General features: G+C 44.0%; 1 protein-coding gene across 1 annotated transcript in view; it reads right to left on the bottom strand.

The window, feature by feature from the left end:
• The window catches only part of zc3h3 (zinc finger CCCH-type containing 3), a 72,105-nt gene that overhangs the window by 26,030 nt on the left and 29,176 nt on the right, over positions 1 to 16,899 (bottom strand). Inside the window, exon 4 of the mRNA XM_083766888.1 lies at positions 15,163 to 15,316. Within this exon, the coding sequence (XP_083623014.1) occupies positions 15,163 to 15,316 (154 nt within the window). The remainder of the gene's footprint in view (positions 1 to 15,162; positions 15,317 to 16,899) is intronic.

Genomic DNA, 16,899 nt, shown 5'->3' on the forward strand with positions numbered 1-16,899 from the left:
GTCACCGTCAGTCAATCCTCTGAACATGACTGAAATTATATTAGTCTTTAGAACCCTGGCACCCCTCCCTCCCCCCTTGGCACCACCTCCCTCCCCCCTTGGCAACACCTCCTCCTCCGCCCACATCCTCTGCTATAGCTCTTCCTCCTCTCCCCACTTTATGCTTCCCATCTTCCCAGAACACCCCCCCTCCATTCCTTCCTCTGCCTCTCTCTCTCTCTCTCTCTCCTCCCATGTCACGGCACTCTGTTAAATTGCTCCTCTAATGGAAAGGACGGCAGTGTGGAAATGGAGAGAATTGAAAAGAGGAGAGGAGGAAATCAATGAGATAATAGGCAGGGCAGGGGGCCAGAGCCGGGAGGCTGGCCCCCGACACTGGAGCGTAGAGACCGCCAACATGTGTGTGCGCACACACAGACACACACACACACACACACACACACACACACACACACACACACACACACACACACACACACACACACGCCAGTGACAATGCATACCACTACAGTATTTACCACCAACAAAGGTATCCACATCCACACACACACACACACACACACACACACACACACACACACGTGTTCAGTCACTCAGTTACAGTGTGCATAGGAGAGTGTGTTGGATAGGAGGTGGTGGCTGGTGGTGGTGGGCCAGGGGTTATGGCGATAAATTGCACTGTCCTGTCACTTCTATTTGGGGCGGATTGGGGCTGGTGTGCAGGCCGCCGCTGTAGGTAATTTGCTGCCGTATTTCAGATGGGCTGGAAATGGGTTTGGAGCGAGAGTTCATGCCTCCCATTACAGAGAGAATCGAGGGTTAGCTCGAACGCACACTCGCACACGCGCTCAGTCACACACACACATACAACGCCCTCACACATACCAAACAAACCCATGCTCGCTCACATGAAGCGGAAAAGGGATTTCGTGCAGGCTGAGGGGGGGGGGGGGGGGGGGGGAAGAGAAAATAAAAGAGAAGAAGTGCAAATATCACCCATCGTTGGCCATCCAGTACGCAACTCCTCTCGACTGCAGGCCCTATAACTCAACGGCAGAGACACTCCCGTTTCACCAGACACAAGATGGGTGGCTGCCCTACGCGGGGCAACTGCAGCCTGGGGAGCCGTAATGGAGGGTAATGCCGGAGCGTTGACTGCCACCCGGGGAAGGCTTAAACAGGAGCCCTGGCAGCCTGGGGAGCCTCAGTGGAGGTTAATGGGGATACGACATAAACGGTTAACATAGACAGCAGTTAACCCTGACACAGGGCCACAGGCAGGGGGGGTGGAGGGGGGTGGCTGCAAGCACAATGGTGCAGTGCTACTGTACTGTAGGTCCCTCGTGCTTTAACCTGTAGGAATGAGCGCTGATTGGATATGCATATTTGTGTGGCGTTGTTGTGTGCAGATGTGAGATTATGGGCTTGATCACAGCAAATAAACTAACGGTAAATTCTAAGCCTAGTCTTGTGTACGTGTTTCTGTGAGCATGTGAGGTTGTGTGTATGAGAGGTTCAGCCACAGGGGCCAACGTCATCAGCTAGCAACAGTCTCAGTGGGAGCACAATACCTGTGCAACATCACCAAGGCAATAACCCTGGTGATAGGACAGGAGGAGAGGCAGAAACGTAAACGAGAAGGCGTCACACAGGGAGTGGATGACACGGTGACTGTATGACTTAGAGCACAATACGGTCATTTAGAGAGGAAATTGATAACTGGCTCCCCGCTTCTCTCCTTGACCTTTTCTCCACGGTGCCCTTGACCTCCTGTGGTATATCCGTTATCTGGGAGCCTCCAGACCCGTCCGGCACACAAATCCTCCCCTGCTGGACAGCCCGAGTCGTTTAGGGGTTGGGGAGGCTTTCAGTGGCACGTGTTACTCAAGATAGTCCAGTCACTTCCCCTCCTCCGCCCTGAGGGGGACCAACGTCATCGTCAACAGTTAGTGTGGCGATTGAACAGGTTAGGGAACAGGGCTGGCATATGGGGCGGGTGGGAGTGAAGCATGCATTTACTATGTGTAGAGGGTAAAATACAGGAGAGAAAGAGTGTGCAGAGGTGAGACAGAGAGCAGATTAACTCCACAGAGAAGGGTAAAGAAAGGCAGTGGGAGAAAAGGAGAAGGGAGGGGAGAGGGTGTACAACACCAACTCCCCTGTGAGTAGTTTGCCAGCATGTCTGTGTGTGTGTGCGTGGCTGGGCTCTGACCATGTGTGTGTGTGTGTGTGTGTGTGCGTGGCTGGGCTCTGACCATGTGTGTGTGTGTGTGTGTGTGTGTGCGTGCGTGGCTGGGCTCTGACCATGCGATGCACAGATGAAGGAGAGAGCGATTCAGCACTTACGGGTGCCGTTGATGAATGCTCTGACTTTTGTTTTGGTGACAGCGAGGAATTCGGAGGGTCGCGCGACTGCTCCGAATAATGCTGCTCTTGTCTATTTGTCTGCAACCCAAGCATTAGTAAGCTCATATCGGGAAACAGTTACCCTTGGAACGGAGCGCAGCAAAAAGGAGGCGAGAGGGGGAAAAAAGGAAAGAAAACAGTGGTCTGGCTAATTTCCTTACAGTGCGAGGTCTTGCCTCTCTTTAGCTTTAGGCAGTGCAGTTAAGGGGGAATGGAAGCACCCGCCATTATACGTTGCAGTGCAAATGTGCAATCAAATCTGACTTAAAGCCACTCGCACTGTAATGAGAGAAATCTTTTGGGCAGAAAAGGGCATTAGAAGTGGGACAGAGGAAAATACCAGAAAGGGAAGTGCAGGGGCACAGCATACGGAGCCTGTGTGACAGAGCTACGGTGCATGAAGTGTGTGTGTGTGTGTGTGTGTGTGTGTGTGTGGTGAGATGAATAATGTGTGATAAGTAATGAGTAAATGAATGGATCGGCGTATGAAAAGGGGATGAATGGGTGAGTGAATATGGAGGAGGAGGGAAGTGAAGAAGAGAGAGAGAGAGCGTGGCTTCACTTTATTGCCCAGTCTCTTACATCCTGTACTGATCGATATCAGAGCACTAAACGAGATGAAGGCCCGGGACACACTCATACCCATGCCCTTTCGTGTGTGTGTGTGTGTGTGTGTGTGTGTGTTTATCTGGTGTACTGTATGTCAGTCAAATATAGCATGTTTTGATATCTTTTATAATTCTAACCTTCTATTCTAACATCTGGAGACGTCTTGGGCACAAATTGGGTTAATACCAGTTTGGGCTGCCACCCTACAGTACATTGGAGATTGCCCATTCTACTATACCAGACAGACATCACTCCCTACTCCCCATTATGTCATTATGTTCAATGTTTGTTTTGTAAACGCCATTGACAATGAATGGAAAATGTACGTCATAATGTAACTCATTACAGTCATATTGTCTCTTTATTGTTAATATTTGTGTTGGCATCGTTTGTTTTACATCACCATTACATCACCTAATCATCACCCGAGTTAGACTATAAAATATTAGCGCTCCTCACTTCACATGGGTGTGATTTTTTAAATGTTATCCAGAGTGTAAATATGATCTGTCCTACATAGAACTCTCTACAGGCAGTAGAGAGTAGTGAATGAGACAGCGCCTAAAAGTCCCACTATGGCAGCCCTTAGGGGTGGTGCTTCTCATTGCACCCAAACAAAAATTAAAGCCTAAAGGTGGGTTCATCCCGCAATCTGCCTAATTACATGAGATCTAGTGTGCAGAGCTGATAAGGTTGGCATGACGGTGGCATAAGAGAAAAGGCCATGGAGTTCCCCCTCTAGGGAGCATGATTGTTCTCAGCAAGTTTCATGCCACTTTTTGGACATTTTGGCCAAAGAGTGGCACTAAAGGAAGGTTCAAGGGGTCACCACAATCAGCAGGGTTCATTCTCCAGGGATCACGTTTTCCAGTTTTCTAGATTGCCTTGTTTGGGAGTGTTGGCCAGCCCAGATGAACAGCCTTACATGCAAACTAGCAGGTTAGAACCAGCTAGTGGTTGCTAGCTAATGATTAATAATTGTAAAGTACACAGAGAGTTAACCCGCCAAGAGACAGTAATGCTAGGAGAGAGAACGTTGCAATCCTACAGGCAGAGATGAGGCCTGAAGTCAAACAAGGTGAGTACAAAATATGGATTGATGGAGAACACAAAGAAAGCATACGAAGGAAGGAGTGTGAAGCCAGGCGGCAAGAATGGGAATGGAGAAAGAAAGACTTGGAGGGGAGAGGGTGGGCGGGGGGGATGAAGGGCGGGCTGGGCAGTAATTTATCCTTGGCCTGCGCATGCTTTACGGCTTTCTTAATTCAACTCCTGCTACTATTAATGGAGTTAATGTTGAGATTATATCTATTTTCTGATGGCGGGGGGTTGAATTACTGCAGCCATTCTTCCCTCCTCCTCGGGCTCCCCCCGCACTCAATCACCCACGATGCCCCATTACCGCTGACATGAGAGAGAGGCGTGCGGCACACTGGCCGTGGGTCACCTCATGTCCTGTGGTCTCAGAAGTGCTGGGGAACTCTCCCGTCGGGGACAATGGGGCGAGATGGTTGCTTACGTTTATCTAGCGATGGGGTTAAAAGATCCATGGGGTTATATGGGATGTGATACGATTTGCCACCACCGAAAGGATTTTAGGAGAATCTAGGCCGCCTCCCCCTTAAGGTTTTTAAACGAGACACAAATAATTGGAGGAGCTTATTGGTATCCACACTTTAGCCGTAAAGCAACGTGGGTTAGACTGTGTGACCGGGACAGACGAGGGCAGGGATCATTGGAGATGGAGAGGGGAGAACATGAGCTCATGGAACAAATAGATGGGTTTTAATGTTCTGTTCTTGGGGATGGGGGCTTTTTGGAGTCAAAACTGAGAAGAGAAACGTGTGCATACATGATAGGAGTTCCTGCTCCCCCCCCCCCCCCCCCCCCCACCAAACGGCCCCCGCCCGTCTCCCCTGCGCTTCTACACAAGGGGTGATATTTCACGAGATGTCGCAGGGCTCAAATTGAAAATCCCTTGATGAATCAATATTTACTGCGGTGGCTAAATGAATAGTAATAAGTCACCAGAGGCTGAGGCCGGCCCATGCCCAGGCCCCTTTGGCTCACCAAATCTGAATTACACAAATGAGCACGCACGCGCACATACACACACACACACAACTATGGGACACGCAAATACACTGCCCTGACTCTTGGGGTGCAAGAGTAAATAAAAATAAAAATAAAATAAATAGTTCATGTGATTATTTTAAAGAACCTAATCCATTTTCGCACCACAACACAATGAACGTGAGTTTGTAGATGTTTTCACTATTTGTATCTATAAAATAGGGCTTAAGTGGTTAATCAGACCACTTTGTTAGAATTCCTTTTCACGTTCAAATAATACATTTGATAATAATTATGCCCCGGTGCTCGGGTGGGGGAGTGGTAAAGTACCTGCCCATCACCACAGAGGTGGAGGGTAATACACTCCCCCCCCCCTACAGAAACAGGAGATAGGCTCCTGCCCTCATGGCTCGGCAAGGCTTACTTATTGTCTCCACCAGGCCGAAGGCATGGGGGGAGAGTATGTTTTGCACTCCGTCCGTCCGTCCGTCCGTCCGTGTGTGTGTGTGTGTGTGTGTGTGTGTGTCCGTGAGCAGCTAATCTCGGCCACTGTTAACAAATTGCCAAATTGCCAAATTTTGCACACACACTCCCTGGATGCCAACGATGAACCTCTGCCCCAAACTTTCCAGAACGGCCTGTTATAGCGCCACCAGGAGGCCGCTTTGTGCAAAACAAGTTTTTGCACAGTACACCTACAGATTTTGTCCAAACATCACGCAAATTGGTACACAGTCTCTCTAGAGCCATTCAACGAAACCGGTCTTTCAGATTTCTCAGACTCCATCCTGATTTACTTTTGTTGCCCTTTTATCCAACCACCAGATGAAGGCAAGCTGCAATGTCCTACATTCCTATCCTGGTGGAGACCTGTGCCCAGAAGGGCACATTTTCTAGTTATGTACTCCTCCAGGCTGTGGCGGACCCTGTCAGCAGGGAGTGTTGGGCGGGAGGAGTGGCACAAAGGCTCTACGTTCTCCCGGTGGGGCCTCCTCTCTGGCATATGAGTCATTATGCAGTGACAACATACAAATGTGTGTGGGGAGGAATTAATTGGCATAATGTCTAAATTGGGGAGAAAAGGGGGGCAAAAAAACCAAAAAAGAATATCCCTTAAAGGCTTCCCAATGATTTGATTAATCAAAAAAGTATAGTATATAGAATAATCGCTAAGAGGATAAATCAATAGTTACAGTCCTAGCTGTCCCAACACGAAAAACTAAAATTAACAAAATGTAAGACATCCAGAACAGTAACGTGAGTTATGTCAGTGTATATATACAGTATATTGTGAAAAAGTGAACGAGAGAGAGAGCATGCGATCATTACAGACAGTGTTCAAAAACGTGCGTACACACACCAGCTGATAGCAAGACATTACACAACATTACACCAAAAAACACACCTGTGCATTCAGCGACATGTTACTCTCCTTACTCGTCCCTTGGAAGCTTCAAAAACGAGTTGCACGGTTTGGTGTTTTGGATTAGGATCAACAGTTAGGGTAATTTTCAATAGTTTATTCCCTTCAATTCATAATAAATTCCAGACCAATCATAATAATCCATTAACCATTTGGAAAATCACTGGACGCATTCATAATCGCTCTAATAAAGACATTTGGAAAAATTCATATGACTTGGTTAATAATCATCATAATAAAACATCAATTAAGGGTATTTTTTCCCACAGCAATGAAGCCATGAATAATACATTAACTTAATGTCCGTCACCCAGAGATGACCTCATCACAAACATTCATTAACTCTCTGGCCTTTGGTGATGACCTCACCACTCACCCCCATCGCCTGAAGAAAAAAAAGACTAATGAATGAACATACATAAAAAGACGGGGAACAACTTAAAATGAGGTGCTGATTTAAACTGTTGCATTTTTCTTTAAACGTAATTAAATTGAATCAGTTTAACCATATAATCCCCAGTGTCCCCATTCTGGGCATATTAATAGGTGAGCATTAGGTCAAATGTATACGTGTAGTATAGGTGTACTGTATATGCTATGTGTAGGTATGTAGATATCTTGACTTCTTTGCTCTCTTCGACAGGTTTCTTTAATGTTTTATTTTCTCCCTGCTCTCAGAATCTTGGAGCTTTCAAAAAAACAAACTAATTTCACCCACTTCTTTACACGTCTAAACCAATGATGTGACAATAAAGTGGATTCTTGAATCTTAAAAATAGGCAAATATTTGGTGTAGAGGGAAAAAGTAGTCAAAGAAGTGGTATTTAAGTGATTAATATGCTCTTTACAACAACTTCTACACCAGCCAAAGAAAAGAGATGACAGTTGTAACTAGAACTGCACTGTGTCGAGCGCCTACTTGCGTTTTGCACACAAGTAGGCCGTGCGCAAGCAAAGCACGTAAGTACTGTCGACCGCTACAAACTTTAAAATGTCAGCCTCTCTGTAAAACATTGAAATTAAATACTAAAATATGTATACATACATAAGTTACCCGTTACCCACCCAATATTGAAACATATCGTAATTAAGTCACCATTAATATCTAGTATGTATACCTCTGAGCATTCGCATATATATTTACCGTTTTACCTGAACCAAAACTGCATTGCTACATTTTCAGTCGCAAAACAACATAAGAACACAAGATGAGTTTTGAGTGCAGTTCGTCCATTAGTTTTGGATTTTGTACATCACACCAAAGAAATAATTCTCAGTCTCATCTCTCTTTTACAGGGTTGTGTGATTCATCCAATCATTCAATAGTGTCCCGGGCTGAATGTCATGATGCCCTAACTAACTCTCGACTAATGGTTCATGAAACACGTCATAAGAGCCAGGTACTCAAATATAAACAAAAACACAAAAACCTTTCATTCATACAAACACAGAAACACGTCACCATGCATGTCTCAACTACTCACAAAGACGCTTTCATGCCAGGGACCCGTACACATTGAAATGCATACTTTATATACTGTATTATACCGAATTTATCAAAATCAAAGCCTGTGCATAAAGGCTTGGCACAGATATTGATTAATTCATTGAAAACGTTATTAAACGGACACTTCACCCCCTTTGCAACCAGATCTTATTTTAATGACTACAATTACCATAATGCTTGGTGCACTCTCTTGTGCAGAGGGAGAGGGCTGTCTTACTGAGACAACTTGTAGTCCAGGAAGGAAGACCAGAGATCAGTGTCCATGACATCATGGACACTTTGAAATACTAAAATATCTGAAAACACATATTACCCACATACAAACCCCAGGAAAGTGTTTCTCGTCTCCCAAACATAGTTAAAAACTAGAACTGCCCTCTGTCGAGTGCATACTTGCTTGTTGCACACTAGCAGGCCATAAATGGCCTACTAGTGCGCAAGCAGAGCGCGCAAGTACTTTCGACCGCTACAAACTCTCAAATCTCTGTAATGACTACTTGTGCCTGATACGGCAGTGGTGCCAGATTACATACATGTATACATAGGAGCATTACCTTTAATCCTCCCAACACTAAAACATATCGTCATTACGTCACCATCAAAAACCAATTACACTCTGGCATTGGGTCCTTTAATCCACATATTTCTTACGTCATCATTGAGAGCTAGTTATACATATACTATGTATATGTATATGTAATTAGTAAGTTGATTAGCAGTATACTGTGGTTACTTTGCGCCATACGCACTGTCCCAGCCAACCCGCCACTTTTGATGCGTATGCACCGTCCCAGCAAATTGTGCCTGATACGGCAGTGGTGCCAGATTACATACATGTATACACAGGAGCATTACCTTTAATCCTCCCAACACTAAAACATATCGTCATTACGTCACCATCGAAAACCAATTACACTCTGGCATTGGGTCCTTTAATCCACATATTTCTTACGCCATCATTGAGAGCTACCGGTAGTTATACATATACTATGTATGTATATGTAATTTGTAAGTTGATTAGCGGTATACTGTGGTTACTTTGCGCCGTACGCACCGTCCCAGCCAACCCGCCACTTTTGATGCGTATGCACCGTCCCAGCAAATTGTGCCTGATACGGCAGTGGTGCCAGATTACATACATGTATACACAGGAGCATTACCTTTAATCCTCCCAACACTAAAACATATCGTCATCGAAAACCAATTACACTCTGGCATTGGGTCCTTTAATCCACATATTTCTTTAGTGTGTTTTGCTGGTCCCAGCAAATCAGGCACAATTTGCTGGGACGGTGCATACGCATCAAAAGTGGCGGGTTGGCTGGGACGGTGCATACGAGTCCCGGGCGAAACCATTACTTGCGTGCTCTGCTTGCGCAAGTAACAAGTAATGATGTAATTAATACGGGTGAGTGAGGGGTTATAACTGGCTCGGTTTCAGATATATATATAAATTGTGTATATGTAAGTTGTATTATGCAATCTGTAAGTTCAAAAGTAGTATACTGTGGTTACTTGGGTCGTTTTATGTGTATGCCGTGGCATATGTACCAATGTCAGGGTATAACTGGCTCTCGATGGTGACGTAATAATGATGTGCTTCTGGTGGATTAAAGGTAATGCCCCTATGTATACATGTATGTAATCTGAAACAAATTCCATATCAAGCACAAATGAACCATTACGTCATACGCAGCCACGGGACATACGCATCGGAGCACCAGACAAACAACATTACTTGCACGCTCTGCTTGTGCAAGTAATGATATGAAGAAGAATACCCCCCATGCCCCCCTTTCATCTGTCTCAGGCAATGTTCCATTCCCTGCCGGTGGAAATTAATGTGAGGAGCCCACTGGTGTAAATGTTTTATTTCCAGGGTTATCTACTGTGTAAAAATGAATGCCATAAATTTGTGAGCGCCCTTTCACATGGCTGTGATATAAAAAGACAAGGAAGTGTCGGCACTAAGCGATATTAAGCATAGTCATAGAGAAGTGCCACAGCGAGTGTGTACACTAGGTTCTATTGCTTATGCGCATTAGAGATTCGCAACTGGTTTCAGGAGGAGAGGGGAAAGGGGGGCCAATTTTGAACTGAAGCAGGAGACAATATGCAATATGTTAAACAAATAGGTTCTGGAATTACAGTGGCTCTTGTCTGTAACCCTGGCATTGTGTCTTGTGGCCCACTTTTTCCCCACCACCGGAAAAACACTACATGGCTCAGTGTCTATATGAAATATGCAATTGTATACATGAACAAGGATAGAATGGTGTTAGAATTTAGGGATTTAGCATGATGCTCTAAAGGTTGTCAAGCCTAGGGCAAGTGCTACGGAAAGTGCTATAGGCTGAAGAGGTGAGTCTTCAGATTACGGTGGAAGACTGGGAGTGAGTCTGCAGTTCTAACTGCGCTAGGAATTCGTTCCACAGTTTGGGAGGCAGAAGGGACAAGAGTTTGGGACATGTGGAGCGTTGTCCCGGATGTTTTAGGGAAGGTTCTGACAGCTTCCCTGTGTTAGCTGATCTGAGTAAGTGGGTGGGGTTGTAGGGTTGGATCAGGCCTTGAAGTTAAGGGGGTGCCATACCTTTGGTTGCTTAGTAGGCCAACATCAGTGTTTTGTACTCTGTGCGGGTAGTAACTGGGAGCCAATAGAAGGAGCGGAGAAGTGGGGAGACATGTGAAAACCTTGGCTGGTGTTAAGATTGTGTGTGTGTAACTTCAATCTGGTAAATCCCCAGGCCCTGATGGCTTTGGAAGTGAATTTTTAAAGAAATTTCAAGATCTATTTACTGATCCCTATTTAGCCATGATAAACCACTCATTTGAAACAGGGTCCCTTCCCCAATCTCTGAGGGAGGCCAATATCACACTAATCCTTAAAAAGGGGAAATGCTCTGAAGAGTGTGCCTCTTATAGGCCGATTGCATTACTGAATTCCGATTTGAAGTTGCTTTCCAAAATATTGGCATTACGTCTCGAACGGTTTCTTCCTGATATCATAAATTTCGCCCAGACAGGTTTCATTAAGGGCCAAAACTCCTCTGACAATGTACGGAGGCTTCTTAATGTTATCCAGTACATGCATAGTCGTAAGGGGACCGGTCTGGTGCTCTCCCTCGACAGTGAAAAAGCCTTCGATAGAATAGAATGGCCATATCTCTTTCATACGATGAGTATTTTCGGTATGGGTGACACATTTATTAAATGGGTTAAAGTTCTGTATAATGGTCCACAGGCAGCGGTTCTTACAAATGGTCTTAGGTCTAAAAACTTAACAACGCTCTAACAGGCAGGGTTGCCCATTGAGTCCTTTGCTATTTGCCGTCGCCATAGAGCCGTTTGCCCAGTTCACACGTCAATCACCTGCTATTTCTGGGGTTATGGTTGAGGAGAGGGAGCATAAGATAAATGTATATGCTGATGATGTCCTTTTGTTCCTAACTAAACCAGATACCTCTGTTCCCGGTGTCATGGACGCTATTACTAAATTTGGATCCTTCTCAGGATTTAAGATAAACTACTCCAAATCAGATGCCATGCCACTGGGTATCCTCCAAACTGTTCCGAGCGCCCCTGATCCGTTCCCATTTCGCTGGTCCCCGACTGGCTTTGTTTATTTGGGTGTACATATAACTCCCCTATTTGAACAAATGTACAGTGCCAACTTTACTCCACTGCTAGATGTCATAAAGTCTGACCTTGATCGATGGGCTTCACTGCCACTGTCTTGGTTGGGTAGAGTGGCACTTATTAAAATGAACATACTACCAAGGTTATTATATCCACTCCAGATGGTCCCTATTTTCCTCTCATGTAAGGTGGTCAAGGTTATTGAGGGCTGGTTAAGCTCGTTTATCTGGAGCAAGAGAAGGCCCAGGTTGAAGCTAGCAAAGTTACAACTGTCTGTCTCTGAAGGAGGGCTGGACCTCCCCAATATAAAATGGTATCAGACAGCTGCACAACTACGATTTGTAGCAGCATGGTTAGAGGAAGATCAACCTTCAATTTGGCTAGATATTGAATCTGCACAGTGTGATTGTCCTCTCCGGAATCTCTTGTTTCTCAGAGATCCTACAACAGCAAAGAAATATTGTAAAAACTCAATTGTTTCCAACACACTAAAGGCATGGAAGGTGGCAAGGCTTTTGGAGGGTCGAGCCAAAGTAACATCACCTCTTACCTCAATTCAGGGGAACCCAGACTTTCCTCCTGGCCTTACTGACCTTGGGTTTAATTATTGGAGATAGCGGTATAACAACGTTAGAAAATCTGTTTACCGGTCCTATACTCATGTCATTTGATCAAATACAACAAAAATATGACCTACATCGCAGTCATTTTTTCAGATTTTTACAGGTGAGGGATTTCATTCTCAGACGCACAACACTATCAACTAATCCAACTACCTCTCCAATTGAGAGAGTGCTGACAATGGGTTTTACAAGAGGGTTTAGAAGTATTCTGTATGGCATGTTAAGATCCAAAACAACTGTTGACACACAAGATGCTAAGAGGAAATGGGAAAGTGATCTTGAGGTTGAAATTTCAGACGAGGTTTGGTGGGAAATATTTGAAAATGCCAAAAAACTTTCTGTGTGTAATAGAGCTTGGTCGATTCAGCTAAGAACCATACACCGATTACAGATCTCACCTAGCCTTCGCCATAAAATGAATCCTACTCTATCTCCTCTCTGTCTTAAGTGTAAAACTGAAGAGGGAAATTATATTCACTGTATATGGTCATGTCATAAGATTAAACGATACTGGTTGGGTATCGTGCAGAAGTTGAATCAGATCTTTAATGTGGAGTTTGAACCTGACCCTATGTGTTTGATTCTTGGGCTGCCTGATGACAAGATTATTGACAAGTTCCATACACATAGAGCCATATGAAATCCGTTTTATTATTTTCCCAATTCCGTTTTATTTTTTCCCAAATTCAGTTTTTTCCGTTTTAATATTTCTGAATTCGGTTTTTTGCTTTTTATGCAATTTCTTTACCGGGAAAAAAAAAAAGAGTGATCGACCGATATGGTTTTTGGCCGATATTTCCGATTACCGATTAGTGGAGAATCAAAAAGCCCGATATAACCAATATTAATTTAAGTAAAACTTTTTTTTTTACAGTAACATAAATTCTAACACAATAATTCCTTTAAATGCATTGGAGAACATTTATTGCTTATAAAAAGTTAGTGCAAGAAGCACCAACATCGTTTTCAGTAACAACCCCCCCCCCCCCCCCCTATCAAATGCAGCTTTAATTTAATTAAAGTGCAAACATGTACTGTGGCAGAATATGGAACATAGTGCTGTATGAGGTGCAGGCACAGGCTTAAAACATAATTTTTTTTAAGACAAATACTGACAATGCTACTGATTGGTTCATTCTTCATTGGCTTGCAGTTAGTTATTGCACACAGCCAAAATGCAATAATAATAATAGGCTGGTCAGGATGGGGGGAAAAAAGTTGTCCTTTAGAAAACATTCAGAGTTGACTCGTATGCATGCACGCGTGCGCGCACACACACACACACACACACACACACACACACACACACACACACACACACACACACTGCTGTAAGTTTGCAGCGTTAGCATAGGAGCTAGCGTTGGCTAATGCAGCCTTGTAGGTCTACCACTTACACCTTCTGTCCCTCTCAGTGTGGATTTTATTTTTGTTAATGCAAGATGAAAACAGCAATGCTTATGGTTACAAGGTTAGTATTACTCCTAGACCTGGTCCTCTACTCCTCTCTCTCTTTACATGCAGTCTCCGTGTGTGTGGAACTGGGAGGGAGCCGAGGAGCAGGCAGAGAGAGCGCTGTGCTCTCTGTCTACTCCTCCTCGGCGTTACAGACACGCAGCTAAGCTATACATCCCCTTACAACCGTACTCTACCGGATTTTCAATGAGAGTAGAGTGGTTGTTGTACTTTTTTGCGCATTTATGACAAAATATAATAATCGGCCGTCTTCACTTGATTTCTGAACAAACCTGACCACTGAATCATGTTCTATTTTCTCCAGAAAACTGAATTTCAGCCCAGATTATGGCCAATTCCGCAATATTCCGCGTTTTATTCCAATTCCGCGATGCCACTGACCTTGATTGATAAAGTTGTGAATAGTATTGTTATGTATGTATGTATGTATAATGCATATATTTTATTTTATTTTCTCTGGAGTTGTTAACCCATTTAAACTTTCAAGCACCAAACTGCAAATGTGTCCATATTTGTATATTATTTTTGCACTTTATTTTTTTGGTATAAGTGTTTAATTGTGTCCTTTGTTCCACAACGCGCCTGAGCTGAGCTGTCTGTTTTTGTTTGTTTGTTTTGTTTTTCCTGTCTTGTCTTTGTCAAAAAATGAAAAAATCAATAAAAATATTATTGAAAAAAAAAAAGATTGTGTGTGTGTGTGTGTGTGTGTGTGAGAGAAAAACACTACATGGCTGAGTGTCTATATGAAATATGCAATTGTATACATGAACAAGGATAGAATGGTGTTAGAATTTAGGGATTTAGCATGATGCTCTAAATGAGCGACATACAAGGAAAACACGAGTTAATACATCAAATGCATAGAAATAGTAATCTAGGATCATAGGTAAAACACAACCTATCATCAATCTAAATCTGTCTACATAACAGGCTATCCATTTATTTTATTTTTTTCATTTGCATAAGCCTGCAAAGGTTGTCAAGCCTAGGGCAAGTGCTACGGAAAGTGCTATAGGCTAAAATGGAGTCTGAAGAGGTGAGTCTTCAGATTACGGTGGAAGACTGGGAGTGAGTCTGCAGTTCTAACTGCGCTCAGTGCGCTAGGAATTCGTTCCACAGTTTGGGAGGCAGAAGGGACAAGAGTTTGGGACATGTGGAGCGTTGTCCCGGATGTTTTAGGGAAGGTTCTGACAGCTTCCCTGTGTTAGCTGATCTGAGTAAATGTGTCCATATTTGTATATTATTTTTTGGTATAAGTGTTTAATTGTGTCCTTTGTTCCACAACGCGCCTGAGCTGAGCTGTCTGTTTTTGTTTGTTTGTTTTGTTTTTCCTGTCTTGTCTTTGTCATAAAATGAAAAAATCAATAAAAATATTATTGAAAAAAAAAGATTGTGTGTGTGTGTGTTACCTGGCAGACTGGATCCTCTTGGCTCTCCAGGTGAGGGCGGGGCTATAGTGAAAGGTGTGTGCAGAGGCTGCGCTCCCCTGGCGGGTCACCATCTTGTAGCGGCTCCTGAACACTCTCTGATAGGCGGGGCCTCGCTGGGCAGGAGAGGAGGGGCCTGAACAGGAGGGGTCAAATAAAGCAATGTCTGACAATCAATACATACGCAGTAACACTGAACATGATACTTGACTCTCATACAGGAGTTACACTTAAGTTAGATATTGTGTGCGTGTGCCTGTGCACGTGCGTGCGTGCGTGCGTGTGTGTGTGTGTGTGTGTGTGTGTGTGCATGACACACACACAAGTTGGTCACAGAACTCTGGCAGATGCACTCTTTAATAAGCTTCACATGTAAAAATGAGAGGGAATAACAAAGGCAGGAATTTTTATGAGCCTAATAAATCATATGCTCTGTCTCTTACTACCCTCCCCTCATCTCTCCTTCCTAGGCTCCCCCCTCCCTCCCTCCCTCCCTCCCTCCGTCCCTCTCTTTAAGTCTCATTCGTTATATCATTTCACAGATCCATCAGGGGCGAGGTGCCAGAACAGTGTGGGGAGAGAGGCAGGGGGACGGGGGGACAGACTAAGTGTTTTTATTTATTTATTTTGCTGTGTATCCGTCAACACCTTGCTTTATGATGGGCCAGTGGGGACTGGCTGATGTTCTGAAGCTTCCATGGGGATAAATGGAATCTGCATTGTGGGAAGCTGAAAGTGGCAAGTTTATGTCAATTTGGCGAGTTTTGAGATACATAGGGGCACATGGACAGAATTACGCCTATACTGTATGCGTGCAGGTCTATGACAGTGTTGCCCACTTTGGTCAACTTGCTGGAGTGAGATTTTCTTGGCATCTTTTGTGCATGTTGCATAAATCATTGTTTGATTCTGAACAGAACAATTACCTTGAAATAAGCACATTATATAGAATTAGCCTGGACTGAAAAGAGACGGATTGTCTTTGATGTAAGGCATTTTGATTCATTAATTTCATTTTAACCCCAAAGGCAGAAATCAGAATTCTGAGTGGTGTCAAATTAAAAGGGTTGGTGATTGATTGTTAATGGTTAACACTTATTGATAACTTGTGATATAATTCACGCCAGCCTTTTTCCCTGTTCAACTTATTTTGAAGAGCCAAAAACCCAGACCGGATGTTATGATCTTATGTTAGGGTGTGTGACGATGCATCAACACTCCATGTTTACCGTGGGTGCTGATAAAACATAATGGAGGGGCATCACAGCGTCGGCTCTAGTGACACCTTTTAAATTATTTTCAATGCTTGTTCATAATATATTTTTTAATATTTGTCTATCTTTTCAACCTGTGCCCCCCCCCCTTTTTGTGCTGTATTTTTAACCTTATTGTATGCCTGTATGAGCTGTGGGACCATCTGAATTTCCCCTCGGGGATCAATAAAGTATATATCTATCTATCTATCTATCTGGGCTCTGGAATAAACCTTGTTCTGACCAGAAATGCCATCTGGGACAAGGAATAGGAGATACAGGCGATTGAAAGAAACAGATAGAATGGGTGTTTATGGGCACGGCGATCAAGATGGCGCGAACCAGTGTTATTGACAACACCAGCTAGTAACCCGATGCTAACGTGGCGCATTACGACCAATTTCCGTACACCAACGGAAATGGCGGGGAGTGTAACATTTATTAATTGCCATATTATATCAACACC

This window comes from Protomyctophum parallelum (genome assembly GCF_964188405.1).
Source record: "Protomyctophum parallelum genome assembly, chromosome: 6".
Lineage (NCBI taxonomy): Eukaryota > Metazoa > Chordata > Actinopteri > Myctophiformes > Myctophidae > Protomyctophum > Protomyctophum parallelum.